The sequence below is a fragment of the Notolepis coatsorum genome (assembly GCF_963971535.1).
Source record: "Notolepis coatsorum genome assembly, chromosome: 5".
Classification (NCBI taxonomy): Eukaryota; Metazoa; Chordata; class Actinopteri; order Aulopiformes; family Paralepididae; genus Notolepis; species Notolepis coatsorum.
This window is the reverse complement of record NC_140169.1, coordinates 54,895,691-54,912,017: the sequence shown is the minus strand read 5'-3', so window position 1 is coordinate 54,912,017 and position 16,327 is coordinate 54,895,691. Positions and strand designations below refer to the sequence as shown.

Below are 16,327 nucleotides of genomic sequence, written 5' to 3'. Positions count from 1 at the left end.
CCACTAGAAGGAGCAGTACGGATTTTATTCTGCCAAAATTTAACTCCCTAATGGGCACAAATACTTTTTTATATTCTGCAGCACTGGAGTGGAACAAGCTTCCAGTGGCCCTGAAAAACATCGAAGAGGGGATTGTGGATCAACTTGAAGATTTGTTATTTTGTGACGAGGAATGTTCTCAGTTGTATTGTGGTGATTCACGTGACAGGTGAATCTGCCACGGCGCAGCTGATAACATAAATAGGCAACGATTATGAACGATCGCCCACTTACCACGGTGTCCAACGACCCCAAAGATTTAGAACCCCTTACACCAAGTGGCAGACCCAGAAAGAGAACTTCGCCCCTGGTGACTTGGTGGTCATAGTGGACGACACAGCGCCCAGGAATTCCTGGCCGCTTGGACGTATCCTGGAAACCTTTCCGGATAACAAGGGCCTGGTATGAAGTGTCAGGGTGAAGACCAAGACCAATGTGCTACAGAGGCCAATCACGAAGCTCGAGTCAAAGGAGGATTGCCAGCTGTAATGAACACTCGCCCGACCATGTTTTGTAATTGTGTAGGCACAATTAGGGGCCGGTGTAAAGGCCGAATGAGTGTTTTTTGTTATAGATTATTATTATTAGTATTATTATTATCATTATTGTTATTATTATTTCCAATAGAAGGATATGATTTATGGGAATGTTAAGATTATCTGTGTAACTGTGGACTCTATTGTACTGTGGGCGGATCACCTGCACCTGTCAGGTGGGTCGGCCCACGGCGCGGCGGAGATCATTAAATGGGTGATAGGGATCAGCTGTGGGTTGGTAGCCGACGGGGAAAGCATATAATTTTTAGGGATGCACGATAATTATTGGGCCGATAATTATCGGGCCGATATCAGCAATTATGACGTCATCCCGATAAACTCGATAACGTTATTAATAGCGCCGATAATATAATATATTTTTTGGTAAAAAAAAATGCGGTGTGGGTGAATTGGAATGAAGTGCGTTTGTTTTGACTAAAGGCTCCTCCCGTTTTGTCAGTACTGTGCTACGACTGACAGCGTGTGGTTTAGGAACAGGGCGTTTTACACAAATCCAGCGCTCCCTTACTTGGCTGTGACGTAGCCACGCAAGTTAACAACAAAGATGGCCGCGTCGGTACTCGGAGTTTCAGAGTAAAAAGATTGCTTGCTATTTGTAATAAATGCAATGCAGACGTTCCAGAAGGAGGGAAAAGGGCAACAACTTGCAATACATCCAGCCCGACGGGTCATCTGCGGCATCACCACCGCCACGACGGACAGACAGACCGGCGCATGCAGTTCAGCGTCGCGGAGCATTTAGCCTGCTGGCTACCTAGCTCCACTTCAACCAGCATCGGGAGATCCAGCAGCTTGTCGATGTGCTAATAGCCTCAGCAAGCTAACGTTAGCTGGCTCCAGCAGCTTGTCGATCTGCTGGAGCCAGCTAACGTTAGGTTGCTGAGGCTATTAGCACATCGACAAGCTGCTGGATCTCCCGAATGCTAACGTTAGCTTGACTGGTTGCTGGCTAACTAATGAAGCTACTCGTCCCGGGAGATAACGGCGTTGCCTGGCTGGTTGTTGGCTAACTAATGTAGCTACTCGTCCCGTGAGATAACGGCGCTGCCTGGCTGGTTGCCCTTCTGTCAAACTTCTTTAATTTAGCAAACGATGCTAATGATGGTGATGCCGCAGGTGACCCGTTGTTGTGGTGGTGATGTGTCCACTCAAAGCCTCTTTATCAAGGCTCCGCTTTGAAAAAAGAAGAACAAAAAGCTTCGAGCGTCTTAGGTTGGATGCACCACAAGCTGTTGACGGATTGTGAATTTTCATTTGGAAAAATAAATATGGTCACTTTATCAGTCAAAACTGTTGTCTTGGCTTTTGTTTCTGTTGTCTGGTTAGGTCACATTTAAGTTGGTGTTAAGTTATTGTCCTGGGAAGTCTTTTTATGTATTATTATTGTATTGTGATATGTTTTGTTTCATGTTAAAAAAAAATCTTTTTGATCAAAAAAAATATATACATTAAAAATGTTTTATAATACAATAAATATCGGTTATCGATATCGGTTATCGGCTTGAGGAGCATAAAGTTATCGGTATCGGTGTCAAAAAAGCAATATCGTGCATCCCTAATAATTTTCTGACCGCTTTAGGACGCTTAGGATCGTTTAGAACATTTTAGATAGGCTCTGAACCATTATAGGAAATAGGATCGCTTTGATCACCTCTCCCATGTAACCCATACATTTTCTAAATAAATCGGATAGCCACGTCGGTATCTGATAACGGAACTCAAGGTGTGGAGGTGATTATTTGGATGGAGCGCGTACAGAATCACTCCCCGACTGCCACTGGAAGCGGACCCTGACAGAGGCCGCTACACTAGGGGTGTAAAGGTATGCATATCCGTACCGAACCGAACAGTTTCAGTGTGTACCATACCGTACCGAACGGCTGTGTGTAGTGTACCGAACGAATACAACAGTATGTTAACCACTAACGACCCCCCACCGGGGGCTGTTTTTTTCACAATCTAATATAATTATTATTATTTAAAAAGAAATGTACAAGTCGATTATTAATTTCAATATAGAATATTCATTGACAGCCCTACAAGTACAATTAGTTACTGCACACTACATCACCCCTGAGTGGAACATGGAAAGCCAAACTTTCCCCCACTGTACTGAAAACCTGTACCGAACCGTGACTTCAAAACCGAGGTACGTAGTTACGTACCGTACCGTGGTTTTTGTGTACCGTTACACCCCTACTATACACACATGATTGTGTGGCCAAGTTCAGCTCCAACTCCATAGTGAAGTTTGTGGACGACACACAGTGGTGGTGGGGCTGATCTCTGACAACGACGAGAAGGCCTACCGGGAGGAGGTTGAGGTACTGGAACGCTGGTGCCAGGACAACAGCCTGCTCCTGAACATTGGTAAAACCAAGGAGCTGATCGTGGATTTTAGGAGAACACAGCAGGGGGGACACACACCACTGAGGATAAACTGGGCTACCGTGGACAGGGTGAGCAGCTTCAAGTACCTGGGGGTCCACATCTCAGAGGATCTGACATGGACAACACGCATAGACTCAGTCGTAAAGAAGGCAAAGCAGCGCCTCTACCACCTAAGACAGTTAAGGAAGTTCAGAGTATCGGGGAAGATACTCCAGTCCTTCTACTCCGGAGCTGTAGAGAGTATCTTGACTGGAAACATCACTGCCTGGTATGGAAACAGCACGGCACAGGACAAGAAGGCCATACAGAGAGTGGTACGTGGGTATTGCACTACCACCCCTGCAGGTCTTATATAACAAGAGGTGCAAATCCAGAGCGTGCAGAATAACCACCTCACCACCCCAACAACAGCCTGTTCAAGCTGCTGCGGTCAGGCAAACGCCTGCGAACACCAGCAACTAGGACAGAGAGACTTCGGCTCAGCTTCTTCCCCCAGGCCATCAGAGTCTTGAACACTGAACTCTCCACACACAAGCACACACACAACACAACACACACTGTATACGCTCACACACTAGCAGTCACTTTAACATGAACACACACACACATGCTGCACACGCTCACACTCATGGTCACTTTACACAATGAAAGGATTTTTTTTGGGAATTCGAAGCTTCGGGGCCGAGATTCGATTTTAATTCGAAGCTTCGAGAGAGAGGACATTTTATTTTAATTTATATATATATATATATATATATATATATGTTGTGGGACTTGTACAGCACTTTGTTCAACTTTGTCAGTGCTGTAAAGTTTAAACCTTTTAAAATCTTAGACAAACAAAACATTTTGCTTTCATGAAATATTGTAAGCCGTCATTTGAGGCTTTATAAAAGCCGCACAATGAACACAAATCCGTCAGTGCAGAGTCCGACCTCATCTTAAATAACAAACAGCATTGCTTGTTGTAGTTAACAAAGAGAGGCAGAGTTGATTTTGCACACAAAAATATATATATATATATATATATTTTTTTTATATACCGGTAATCAAATTTTTTTTTCATATTCGAATCCCATGCCCATCGAACGAAGCTTTGAAGTATTTAAGACAGCCCAAAGGTCACTTTAAAAACAAGAACGGGAGTGGTTCTTGTATAGTAAACAGATGGATAGCAAGCTAGCATAAGGACACATAGTATAACTGTAGATGTATAGTATAGCATTGTATAATAGTGTACATAAGACCCAGTGCCTCATCCGTAGCTAACAGTGTATTGCACTATCACAGGACCTAGCATGTCTTACCATGCTTTTGTAAAACTCATGTACATATACCCGATATGTCTTTATTCTTATTACTTGTATTATTGCACAAATGTCGCATTCTCATCCTATTGGATTCTTATTATTGTATTATTGCACAATCGTTGCGGGCAAGACCCCCCGCATTTCACTGTATACTTGTATGCCGTGACAAATAAAACTCTTGACTTGACTTGAATATGACGAGGAAGAACACAGACCAGAGAGAACAGCATAAATCTTCCATATAATATAATCATATAAGATCAACATGGAATAGAACAGTTTAAACGGACCTGAGAGTCTGCAGTCTACAGTGTGGACTCGCCAGTCCAGCAGAGAGCAGCTTCACTCCTGGATCCTGCAGGTGGTTGTTACTCAGGTCCAGCTCTCTCAGGCTGGAGGACTTGGAGCTGAGAACTGAGGCCAGAGCTTCACAGCATCTCTCTGAGAGGTTACAGTCACCAAGTCTGGATATGAAATAGAGATACAATTAATTATATTGAAAAGTGGTATATTATTTCTTAATATATAATAATAATAAAAAGCATTAAGAGAATACAATGTATTAAGATATAAATGTACCCACAGAGATATATTAGAGGCTTTGACCACTGGCAGTAGCCTGACAGCCTACACACACACACATATATAATATATATATATATTATACACACTCACATATATACACACATATCAAGGCTCGAAATTGAGACCGTTTTGGGCACATAGTGTCCCGAAATTGAATCTGTGCGACCTCAAAATATAATTGGGAGCATTTGTGCGAGTGCAAATAATTCTTCTGGTGCGACCTCCTCCCCCCATCCCCGAACGTCCCTTTCTCTGTACATTCGCTAGTTTCTACACTCAGTATGCGCCTTGTGAGTTGACAGTGACCATTCTAACCAAGCCTTCAATCACTCCCTTTCGTGGCACTCCACAGAGACAGAGAGCTAACGCGTTAACTAGGCTAATTAGCATTAGCCCTTCGCCGAGTGGTTTGCCCGGAAAGTAACGTTAGCTACAGCTTCGTTAGCTACATATCTAGTAGGGCTGGGTGATTAATCGATATTATCGATAATTCGAATTAATTACACATTTTTATTTAATTTTTTTTAAGGGTCACCTTTTATTTTAGAAAAAGTGATGTTTGGTGAAAGTTAGATTTGCACTTTATTAATCCCAATAGGGAAATTCATTCTTGTTTGATGATCAAGAGGCACCTTTTATTTGTTTTAAGTGAAGTTTGGTGAAAAAGCAGGTTATTGCACTATTAATCCCAATAGGGACATTCATCTTTGTTTGATCAAGAGTAACCTTTTATATTAAATATATTATTATAAAAATATTTTTAAGTGAAGATTGGTGAAAGTTAGGTTTGCACTTCAATCCCAATAGGGACATTCATCTTGGTTTGATACTTTTTTTGTGTCAAATAATTTTTTTTTTTTTTTTTTTTTTAGCTCTCAAGAGAAAAAAATCGATTCAAATCGTGAATCGGATTTAAAAAAAATCAATCAGGGATTTTATTTTTAGGCCATATCGCCCAGCCCTAATATCTAGTAAGCTATACAAAAAGAAAGTTTAATGTGACTGATCCAGTGAGCTAGAATCGGAATATTCCACCCATAAATAGCCAATGTCAAGTATAAATAATGTAACGTTTTGACGTTAGCCAGCTAGCTAGTAGTACGGTGATATGTTTCCAATTGATTTTGGTGGAATAACATTAGCGAGATTGGCCTACGTTCTGTTACATATTCATAATCATGAAAGTGTAGTGCCGAAGGATAATATAGGATAGACAACGCTAAACATGTATTTTTTAGACTTATATCTAGAGGGCTCATTTGCCTCTTTCGAAGATCTCTAAGCTAAGTTTAACTTACCCCATTCTCCCCTATTCCGCTATCTTCAGGCCCGTGACTACGCTCGTACCCATCTTGTACCTTTTCCTCAGTCCCCAACAGGTTCAGTGGTGAACAAAATACTCTCTCTTCCCAAGGCACAAGGCGGGATCTCTACCCTATACGATCTCATATCTTCACTGGAAGTGTTCTCACTTGCAGGGGTTAGAGGTAAATGGGAAGCGGAGCTTGAGCTCGACCTGGCTGATGGACAGTGGGACGAGGCAGTCTTTAGGGTCAATAACACATCATCGTGTGCTCGTCTAAGTTTAATTCAGTTTAAGATCTTGCACAGGGTCCACTTTACAAAAGCTAGACATAACAACCTTTTTCCAGACACACCCGATATCTGTGACAGGTGTGGCCTGTCACCAGCCAATCACACCCATATGTTCTTCTCCTGCCCCAAGCTGGCTGAGTTCTGGTCTTGTTTTTTTGATACGCTAGGCAAAGCCCTAAACATCAACCTAGAGCCATGCCCCTTGGTAGCCATCTTTGGGGTGCCCCTTACACCTGCTGGTTTCTCCAGGAAGGAACTAGATGTCATAGCTTTCGCTTCACTCATAGCCAGTAGACGTATCCTCCTGCAGTGGAAAAGCCCAAGCTCACCGTCCACCACCTCCTGGCTCAAGGACTTGATGTCATATCTTTCATCGGAAAAGGTAAAGTACTCTCTAAGAGGCTCAATTGCCAATTTTTATGACAGATGGCAACCTCTAATCACATTCACAAACACTCTCACACCCCTTGACCCTGACTGATCCTAAAGAAATACTGATCCTAAAGAAATACTTCTTCTCTGAGGTGAGCACCTTAGATACCCTGTTGTAAACTCCGCCCCACTGTATATTCTATCCTGGTTATTTATTATTATTATCATCACCATTATTATTCTTATTTTTAATTTGACTTATCATTATATATATATATTTTTTGCTTTCTTTTTGCCTGTTTTCGACTTTGTTTAGTTCTTGTCTTTATTGTTTTTCGTCGTCCCTGTTCAATTTCAGTCCTGTCCGTGTCTCGTCATGTCCCATAAAAGAAAAAAAAGAAACATGGTGATATGTTATACATTGATAACTAACTTTTGCTTCTCTGTACCACCTATGTTTCACCAATAAAAGATATATATAAAAAAAGAAGAAAAAAAAACATGTATTAACTCTTTCAGTGCCACTCACGAGATTTCTCGTGTTTTTTTATAGGTGGTTGCTAGCCACTCACGAGATTTCTCTGATTTTTTTTTTTTTTTTGCGATCTGAAAAATTAGTGCATCACCCGAGCCTACCCGAGTATAGCCGAGGGGCGCCGACGATCACTGTGGAAAAAAGCGCCCCCTGTCGTCTCCCAGATGACATAAGTGATTTTGGAATGGACTCAATGAAAATGAAATGGGGAAAAAAATCCGGTACTCCACATTTTCCAGTTCACTGATCCAGCCGGGGTTACCAGAGTTCATTCTGGAGCCTCAGATCCCCGCGGATCATAGAGATCTACTGTGTCGCGTTGGATCCATACACTTATCGATTTTTTCGAATGGTGATCAGGAATTGGAATATACCAGTTGGATACCATCTGATGTCAGGTAAGGACTCTGTGTTATCAGTGGTAGGATAATCGGAGTAAGTTTGATGAAGTTATAAGCTGTTTTGTGAAATGTCTTCTTTCGGTTTCACTGTAAAAGTCAGAGAGGAAATCAACGGGGCGATTATCAGTGCGCGGCCGTAATGTGCGTGCGTGCACGTATAATATTGATCATCTAGCGTTTATTTGAAAACGATTCATAAAAAGGCAGACGAATATCAACGTTGTGGAATATTCCACTAAAAGACGATTTTCATAGAATGCTCCAGAATGAGCTGTTTTTTATATCAAAACGGGGGCTTTTCTAACTGCTCTGAAATGGAAACGACGCGATAAAAAAACAATCTGTCTTCACAGCACTGACTGGAAAATAGTCTTTGATAATGCGATGGGCAGATTAGACACATAGCCATAATTTAAAACATAGATTAGGCGATATTAACGTTAACATTGGCGCCGATGGTGGCATTCAAGCGGTAAAACGGAAAACCAGGCGTGGCACTGAAAGAGTTAAACATCAACTCAACGTCAACACTCTGTTGACGTTGAGCTAGTTTGCCCGACAGGAACATAAACAAACAATATGGTCCGTGCGGAACCCTTATCCCCAACACATAGTTCCGTGTGTGAATTATGTTGAGCCACCACAAAAGATGAATTGTTTAAATGTATGTTTAATCCAGTAAGAATAGTACTAGGCTATATAACACACATCTGTGCAAGTAGATTACATTAACAAAACGTATTGCCCTTTTGACATGTAGCCTCCATATTCATGATCATGAACGTTTATTTGGAAGTATTTTTTATTCTGTACTTACCGGTAGTTTGAAAGTGGTCAGACAGTTCCGTCTGTGTGTAATACAGACAGTCTTCACACATTCTTAAATAACACTTACAGAAAAGCTGATGTGCGTGTTTGTGCACTGTAATAAAATATGTTTTGTTTAAAAAATATATATATATATTATGTACCAAATACCGTGATATACTGTGAAACCATGGTATTTTCGCCAAAGGTTATCGTACCCTCAAAATGTCATACCGGCACATGCCTAGTCTCAAGTTCAAGTTCAAGTTCTTTAATAGTTGTCATACAGAAGTACAGAATACTTTCATACAAAATGCTTCTTACTGTTACGCTCCAGAGACTGTGCTAGACAAGATAGTATCAAATAACATAATATAGCATGTAATTTAGAAGAAGAAAAATGAGGTCACAGTGTTCGGTATAGACATATGTACAATGTTCTGAGTTACCATATAATATACAATACTATGCAGTGTACTAATGTACAGTACTATCTAGTGCAAAGCAGAAATGGGATGAGGTACAATTTTAGGTACAATTTACAGTAAGGTGTACGAGTTGTAGTGCAATCCTTCATCAATAAATATAAAGTGTGGGGAGTGGGTGCTACAGTGTGTTTGTTTAAAGTGGGTGTGTGCTATAAAGTGTGTGGAGTGGGTGCTACAGTGTGTTTGTTTAAAGTGAGTGTGTGCGTGTGGATGTGTGTGCTATGTGCGTTTGGTGGTTGTTGTTGTGTAGTGTTCATTCATTGTTCGTTTAGCAGCCTGATGGCCTGGGGATAGAAGCTTCTTCTGAGTCTTTCTGTGCTCGCCTTGAGACTCCGGTATCGCTTGCCTGACCGCAGCAGTTCAAAAAGGCAGTTGTTCGGGTGACTGGAGTCTTTAATGATTCTCTTAGCCTTGCCCGTGCAACGCTTGTTGTAAATGTTCTGGAGGGTGGGGAGCCCCCCTCCAATTGTGCGTTCGGCTGAACGTGTCACTCTTTGTAGTCTGCTTCGGTCTTGTGCAGTGCTATTCCCAAACCAGGAGGTGATGTTGCCGGTCAAGATGCTCTCTATTGTACATGAGTAGAAGTTCTTAAGGATCTTCTGACTGACTTGGAACTTCCTTAGGCGCCTGAGGAAGTAGAGGCGTTGTCGTGCCTTCTTCACAACACTGTCAATGTGTGTGGTCCATGTCAAGTCCTCGGATATGTAGGCTCCGAGGAACTTAAAGCTGTTGACTCTCTCAACCGGTGCCCCGTCGATGCTGAGGGGGCTGTAGTCCTTGACCCCCGACCTCCTGAAGTCCACAATCATCTCCTTTGTTTTGCTGACGTTCAGGGAGAGGCTGTTTTCCTGGCACCATCCCGCCAGGACCTTGACCTCTTCCAGGTAGGCCCTCTCGTCGTTGGCAGAGATCAGGCCCACCACCACTGTGTCGTCAGCAAATTTGATGATTGTATTGCTACTCCGCTGAGCCACACAGTCGTGTGTGTACAGGGAGTAGAGGAGGGGACTCAGAACACAGCCCTGGGGGGCCCCTATGTTGAGGGTGATGGATGAGGAGGTGCAGTTGCCTGCTCTCACCACCTGGGGTCTGCCAGTCAGGAAGTCCATGACCCACTGGCAGAGGTCATAGCCCAAGCCCAGGTCCCTGAGCTTGGCTATGAGTATGGAGGGGACTATGGTATTGAATGCCGAGCTGTAGTCGATGAATAGCATTCTCACATAGTTCCCCTGCCTCTTGTCCAGGTGTGATGCTGCTGTGTGCAGCACATGGGCTATGGCGTCCTCCGTGGACCTGTTGGGGCGGTATGCAAATTGCAGGGGGTCCATCTTGATGGGGAGGGAGGAGCAGATGTAGCCCTTTACTAGCTTCTCAAAGCACTTCATGGCTATGGAGGTGAGAGCTACAGGGCGGTAGTCGTTGAGGCAAGCAGGCTTGGATTTTTTGGGTACAGGGATAATAGTGGACTTCTTCAGGCAGGTGGGGATGACAGCCTGTTCTAAGGACAGGTTAAATATGTCAGTGAATACTGGGGCCAGTTGGTCGGCACAGACTTTTAGGACGCGGCCGGGGATGCCGTCCGGACCTGCTGCCTTCCTGATATTCACTTTTTTAAAGGTCCGCCTCACCTCATGCTCTGTTACCCTGAACACTGCGCCTCCATCAGCAGCCGACCCCCCCCCCCCCCATTGCCGTGGCTTGTGAGCTGGTGTTGTTATTACCAGCATCAAACCTCGCATAGAAGGTATTGAGGTCATTTGCTAAGGAGATGTCACTGTTCAGTTTGAGGGAGGCGCCTTTGTAGTCTGTCATCGTTTTGAGCCCCTGCCACATAGCTCTAGAGTCAGCTTGTTCAAACTGGAGTTCAATTTTATCCCTGTAGCGCCGTTTGGCCTCTGACACTGTCCTCCTTACGTTGTATCGCGCCACCTTGTGGTCATTCATGTTGCCTGCCACTAGGCCGTCGTTGTATGCTTTGGTGCGCTCTCTCAGAGCTTCACGGACGGATTTGTCTACCCAGGGTTTTTGATTTGGGTAAACTCTCATTGTGGTAGTGGGGATTGTTTCTTTTACCCTAGTACAGTGGTTCCCAAAGTCGGGGTCGCGACCCAAATGTGGGCCGCGAGCAGCCACGGGTGGGCCGCGAGATGATTTAAAAAAAAATACAAATTTTTTTTTTTTTTTTTTTTTTTTTTTTTTTTTTTTTAAATTTTTTTTTCAGGCCACTGAACTTAGAAGCAGGCCAGGACAGTGTTTCTAGTTGTATTCTAAAATTCTATTCTATTGTATTCTAAAATGTGACTATATGGTTTTATATTAACTTAATAAATAAACAAAAACGAAAAATCTACTTATTTCAACGAACATTTCAAACTAAATAACAGATTATGCACATAAAACGCTGAAAACAACCGAAGCAACAATAGTATTTTAATGAGGCTATTATTATTATCATTATTATTTTGCAACAAGTTAGCCCTCTCATAAATAGCACATATAAATGAATAACTAACTTGAACTAACTTAATAGGATTGAAGTGATATTTGGCTTAAAAAATCGGTCGCCTGGCAAAAAAAAAAAAAAAAAAAGCCAGACGATGTGCATTGGGCCGCGGCTCTCTGACGCCTTATTTTCTGGGCCCCGGCCTGAAAAGTTTGGGAACCCCTGCCCTAGTACAAACATAGTCCAGCACTGTCTCCGTGTAGACATTAATGTTATCTGTGTCGCGGAACACATTCCAGTCTGTGCCGTGAAACCGTGCCGTCTACACTACAGGCTACACTACTAGGTCTACAATATACTATAGTTTAAGGCTACTTCCACTGTTTTACTGCATTACAGTAGTTAGTCGTTTCGATCAATAAAAAAAATATATTGTTGGTGCTCCTTAGATTTTGGTGGGTGGTCCTAAATTTTTGCTGGTGCTCCAAACTTTTTGAAGTTGGGAGCACCAGTGCTACAGAGTAAAAAAGTTTATTTCGAGCCCTGCCTATACACACACATAAGTTAAAACGACAGAGACACAAAGGTACTAGTATTTAACCAACACACCAAATGTACATATTTCCTATCCATCTGATGTTTTTAAATGTTTTTAAAAAGTGCCACATCCTACCTGAGAGTCTCCAGTCTCCAGTGTGGATCCTCCAGACCAGCAGAGAACACCTTCACTCCTGAGTCTCCTGTGTGATTGTAGCTCAGATCCAGCTCTCTCAGGTGGGAGGGGTTGGAGCTCAGAGCTGAGACCAGATGAAGACAGCCTGCCTCTGTGACCAGACAGCCTGACAGTCTACACACACATTCAGATACACAGGTACTAATTATTCAACCAACACACCAAATGTACATATTTCTTTTTAATCTGATGTTTTTAAAAGATGTTTTAAATGGTTGTCTGTTGAACTGGTCCAGGAACACTAACCTGAGAGTCTGCAGTCTACAGTGTGGACTCCCCAGTCCAGCAGAGAGCAGCTTCACTCCTGGATCCTGCAGGTCGTTGTTACTCAGGTCCAGCGCTCTCAGGCTGGAGGACTTGGAGCTGAGAACTGATGATAACGCCTTACAGCATTTCACTGTGAGGCTGTTTTGCTTCAACCTGAAGAAGAATAATAGAACAGTAGAGAATATAATAGAATATGGCTACAAATATGACGAGGAAGAACACAGACCAGAGAGAACAGCATAAATCTTCCATATAATATAATCATATAAGATCAACATGGAATAGAACAGTTTAAACGGACCTGAGAGTCTGCAGTCTACAGTGTGGACGCCCCAGTCCAGCAGAGAGCAGCTTCACTCCTGAATCCTGCAGGTCGTTGTTACTCAGGTCCAGCTCTCTCAGGCTGGAGGACTTGGAGCTGAGAACTGAGGCCAGAGCTTCACAGCATCTCTCTGAGAGGCTACAGTCACCAAGTCTGGATATGCAATAGATACAATTAATTATATTGAAAAGTGGTATATTATTTCTTGATATATAATTATAATAAAAAGCATTAAGAGAATACAATGTATTAACATATAAATGTACCCACAGAGATATAGTAGAGGCGTTGACCACTGGCAGCAGCCTCAGAAGAGCCTCCTCTGAAGCAGAGTATTTCTTCAGCTCAAACACGTCCAGCTCCTCTTCTGATGTCAGCAACACAAAGACCAGAGCTGACCACTGAGCAGGGGAGAGTTCTTCAGTGGAGAGCCTTCCTGAGCTCAGGTACTGTTGGATCTCTTTCACCAGAGAGTAGTCATTCAGCTCATTGGTCTCCAGTGAGAGACCCAGCAGGAAGCGGAGGAACAGGTCCAGGTGTCCATTCTCCCTCTGTAAGGCCTTGTCCACAGCAGATGTGTGTTTTACCATCTTCGACCACCAGGAGGTTGACTCTGGTTCAGACAGTAGATTGACACCACTGTTCATGAATGAGAGAAAGACATGAAGAGCAGCTAGAAACTGCTGAATGCTCAGATGGACAAAGCTGAACACCTTCTCCTGGTGCAGCCCACTCTCTTCTCTGAAGATCTTTGTGAACACTCCTGAGTACACCGAGGCTGCTCTGACATCAATGCCACACTCTGTCAGGTCTGTTTCATAGAAGATCATGTGGCCTTTCTCCAGCTGTTCAAAAGCCAGTTTTCCCAGAGACAGAATGATCTGAGTCGGAGTGCTCTCTTCATTCCAGTGTGGACCTGTCTCAACTCTCCCATGGTACTTCTTATTCCCCTGTATGGACTTAAACACCACGAAGTGTTCGTACATCTCAGTCAGGGTCTTTGGCAGCTCTCTTCTCTCATCTGTTCTCAGCATGTTCTCCAGAACTGTAGCAGTGATCCAACAGAAGACTGGGATGTGGCACATGATGTGGAGGCTCCTTGATGTCTTGATGTGCGAGATGATTCTGCTGGCCAGCTTCTCATCATCTCTGAATCTCTTCCTGAAGTACTCCTCCTTCTGTGGGTCAGTGAACCCCCGTACCTCTGTTACCATGTCAACACACTCAGGAGGAATCTGATTGGCTGCTGCAGGTCGGGAAGTTATCCAGATGAGAGCAGAGGGAAGCAGATGACCCTTGATTAGGTTTGTCAGCAGCACGTCCACTGAGGTTGGCTCTGTGACATCAGTCCAGACCTCATTGTGGTGGAAGTCTAGAGGAAGTCGACACTCATCCAGACCATCAAAGATGAACGCAACTGTGAATTCATCGTAGCTGCAGATTCCTGCTTGTTTGGTTTCCAAGGAGAAGTGATGAAGAAGTTCCACCAAGCTGTATTGTTTCCCCTTCAGTGGGTTCAGCTCTCTGAACATGAATGGAAACATGAAGTGTACATGCTGGTGGGCTTTTCCTTCAGCCCAGTCCAGAGTGACCTTCTGTGTTAAGACTGTTTTACCAATGCCAGCCACTCCCTTTGTCATCACTGTTCGGTTTGCTTTATCCTGTCCAGATAAGGCTGTAAAGATGTATTTACTTTTAATCAGCGTTTCTGGGCTCACTGGTTTCCTGGATGCTGCTTGGATCTGTGTGACCTCATGTTCAGTGTTGACCTCTCCACTCCCTCCCCTTGAGATGTCGAGCTCTGCGTACATCTGATTCAGAAGGGTTGGGTTTCCTTCTTTAGCGATTCCCTCAAACAAACACTGGAACCTCGTCTTCAACCTAGATTTGAGTTTACGACGACACTTCACACGAAGTGTTTCTGAATGAAGATAGAAAACAGGACATCAATTAATGAATTCTATGGTAGATTTGAGTGCTAAGCATTTTATACCTACATTAACTAATCTAGTTTTATCAGAATAACCACTGGAAATAACAGAACAATAAGGTACATACAAAACTGAGGGGGCAGAAAATGCCTGCTCTGTGTGCATGTGGGCTAATTTTGAAGATAATTCGAATAGTGCCCAGTGATTTTCGAATAGCACTTTTGCTAGAAAGTCCCATCCCTACTACTAATATACCGTCTTTATACCTGTATCACTGTACATATTAATACTACAACTCTGTACATACATCCAATTAGTACAACACACAGTAGAACTAAATTATATATTTTCTACCAAGTTTAATCACCTGTACATTGTATATTGCACTGTACTGTTACATTTGCACACTGGTTGGATGACTCTACTTGTGCTGTATAATGACAATACATTTGAATCCAATTTAAGATTCAGTTTATTATTAAGACCATGTTTATTCTATTACACTACTAATTATGGGTGTAACGGTACACAGAAGCCACGGTTCGGTATGTACCTCGGTTTTGGGGTCACTGTTCGGTACAACAGGAAAAAAATAGAATGATTATTATATATTTATAATTATTAATATTATTATTATTAAATATAATATTTTTGTATTAAGTTATACTTAGTTCCACCTAGGCTTGCCGCAGTAGTCAGTCAGTGATAACGGTGTCATTCTTGTGTTCAGGAATCCACTTGAGTAAATGAATTGCCTAGTGCCCCCTCCCCCCACTGGTCTATACTTTCACTTCTAGAGTACATTTTACTTCACGTGAAGCAGAGACCTTGTTACACAACAATGGCAGAGGATTTATCAATATTTTGGATTTAAACACTGCAGCTTAACTGGAGGAGCTCAGAGGACCAGTCCAGATCAGAAAAAGCATGTTTGCGTTTTTTTTTAAATAGAACTGGTTTAATTCTGAATATAGAGCAAAAACACTAAGAGAAGATGTTATATTGCGTCAAACACTGGAGAGAGGAGTGGCTCCGGGGGGCCGGATGCCACCTCAGCCAGATGCCACAGAAGGGGACAGGAGACCCCCTGAGGTGAATTGATTGATTGATTGATTGATTGAAAACTTTATTAACAGATTGCAGAATGGGTACAATACAGTACAGCTCAATACACACAATTGTTAAGGGGATGCAGACCAGAGAAAGACTTTCGTCTTGTTTACATCAGGGTCCCCCATTTTCAATTCATCAGGACATATATGACATACATGACATACAGATAGTCAGTACTGCTACATCTATACATTTATGACATACCAGATTTGCAAATACAGTACCGTTTGTGATACAGAAGGAGTCAGGAAAAGGGAGTATATACATTTGACGTAGAAACTGTACATTGGAGGAGGTTGGGTGGGGGGGGTTGGGTACACTGGGATATTGACAACCATACTGGGTAATCTACATTGGAGGTGGTTGGGGGGGGGGGCACACTGTATAAACAAGCACAACTGTACATTGAGGGGGGGGGGGGGGGACACTGTACAAAC

General features: G+C 42.9%; 2 protein-coding genes across 2 annotated transcripts in view; both read right to left on the bottom strand.

Annotated features, from left to right (window-relative positions):
- LOC311229222 (uncharacterized protein) overlaps nt 1-8,835 on the bottom strand; it is a gene marked incomplete at its 5' end in the record, with an annotated part of 35,933 nt that extends 27,098 nt beyond the window's left edge. Inside the window, 3 exons of the mRNA XM_084315295.1 lie at nt 4,588-4,761; nt 4,881-4,924; nt 8,812-8,835. Of these exons, the coding sequence (XP_084171421.1) occupies nt 4,588-4,761; nt 4,881-4,924; nt 8,812-8,835 (242 nt within the window). The remainder of the gene's footprint in view (nt 1-4,587; nt 4,762-4,880; nt 4,925-8,811) is intronic.
- The window catches only part of LOC311228197 (uncharacterized protein), a 465,049-nt gene that overhangs the window by 409,088 nt on the left and 39,634 nt on the right, over nt 1-16,327 (bottom strand). Inside the window, exons 4-7 of the mRNA XM_084314108.1 lie at nt 13,117-14,767; nt 12,826-12,999; nt 12,504-12,677; nt 12,198-12,371 (exon numbers count right to left, since the gene is read on the bottom strand). Of these exons, the coding sequence (XP_084170234.1) occupies nt 12,198-12,371; nt 12,504-12,677; nt 12,826-12,999; nt 13,117-14,767 (2,173 nt within the window). The remainder of the gene's footprint in view (nt 1-12,197; nt 12,372-12,503; nt 12,678-12,825; nt 13,000-13,116; nt 14,768-16,327) is intronic.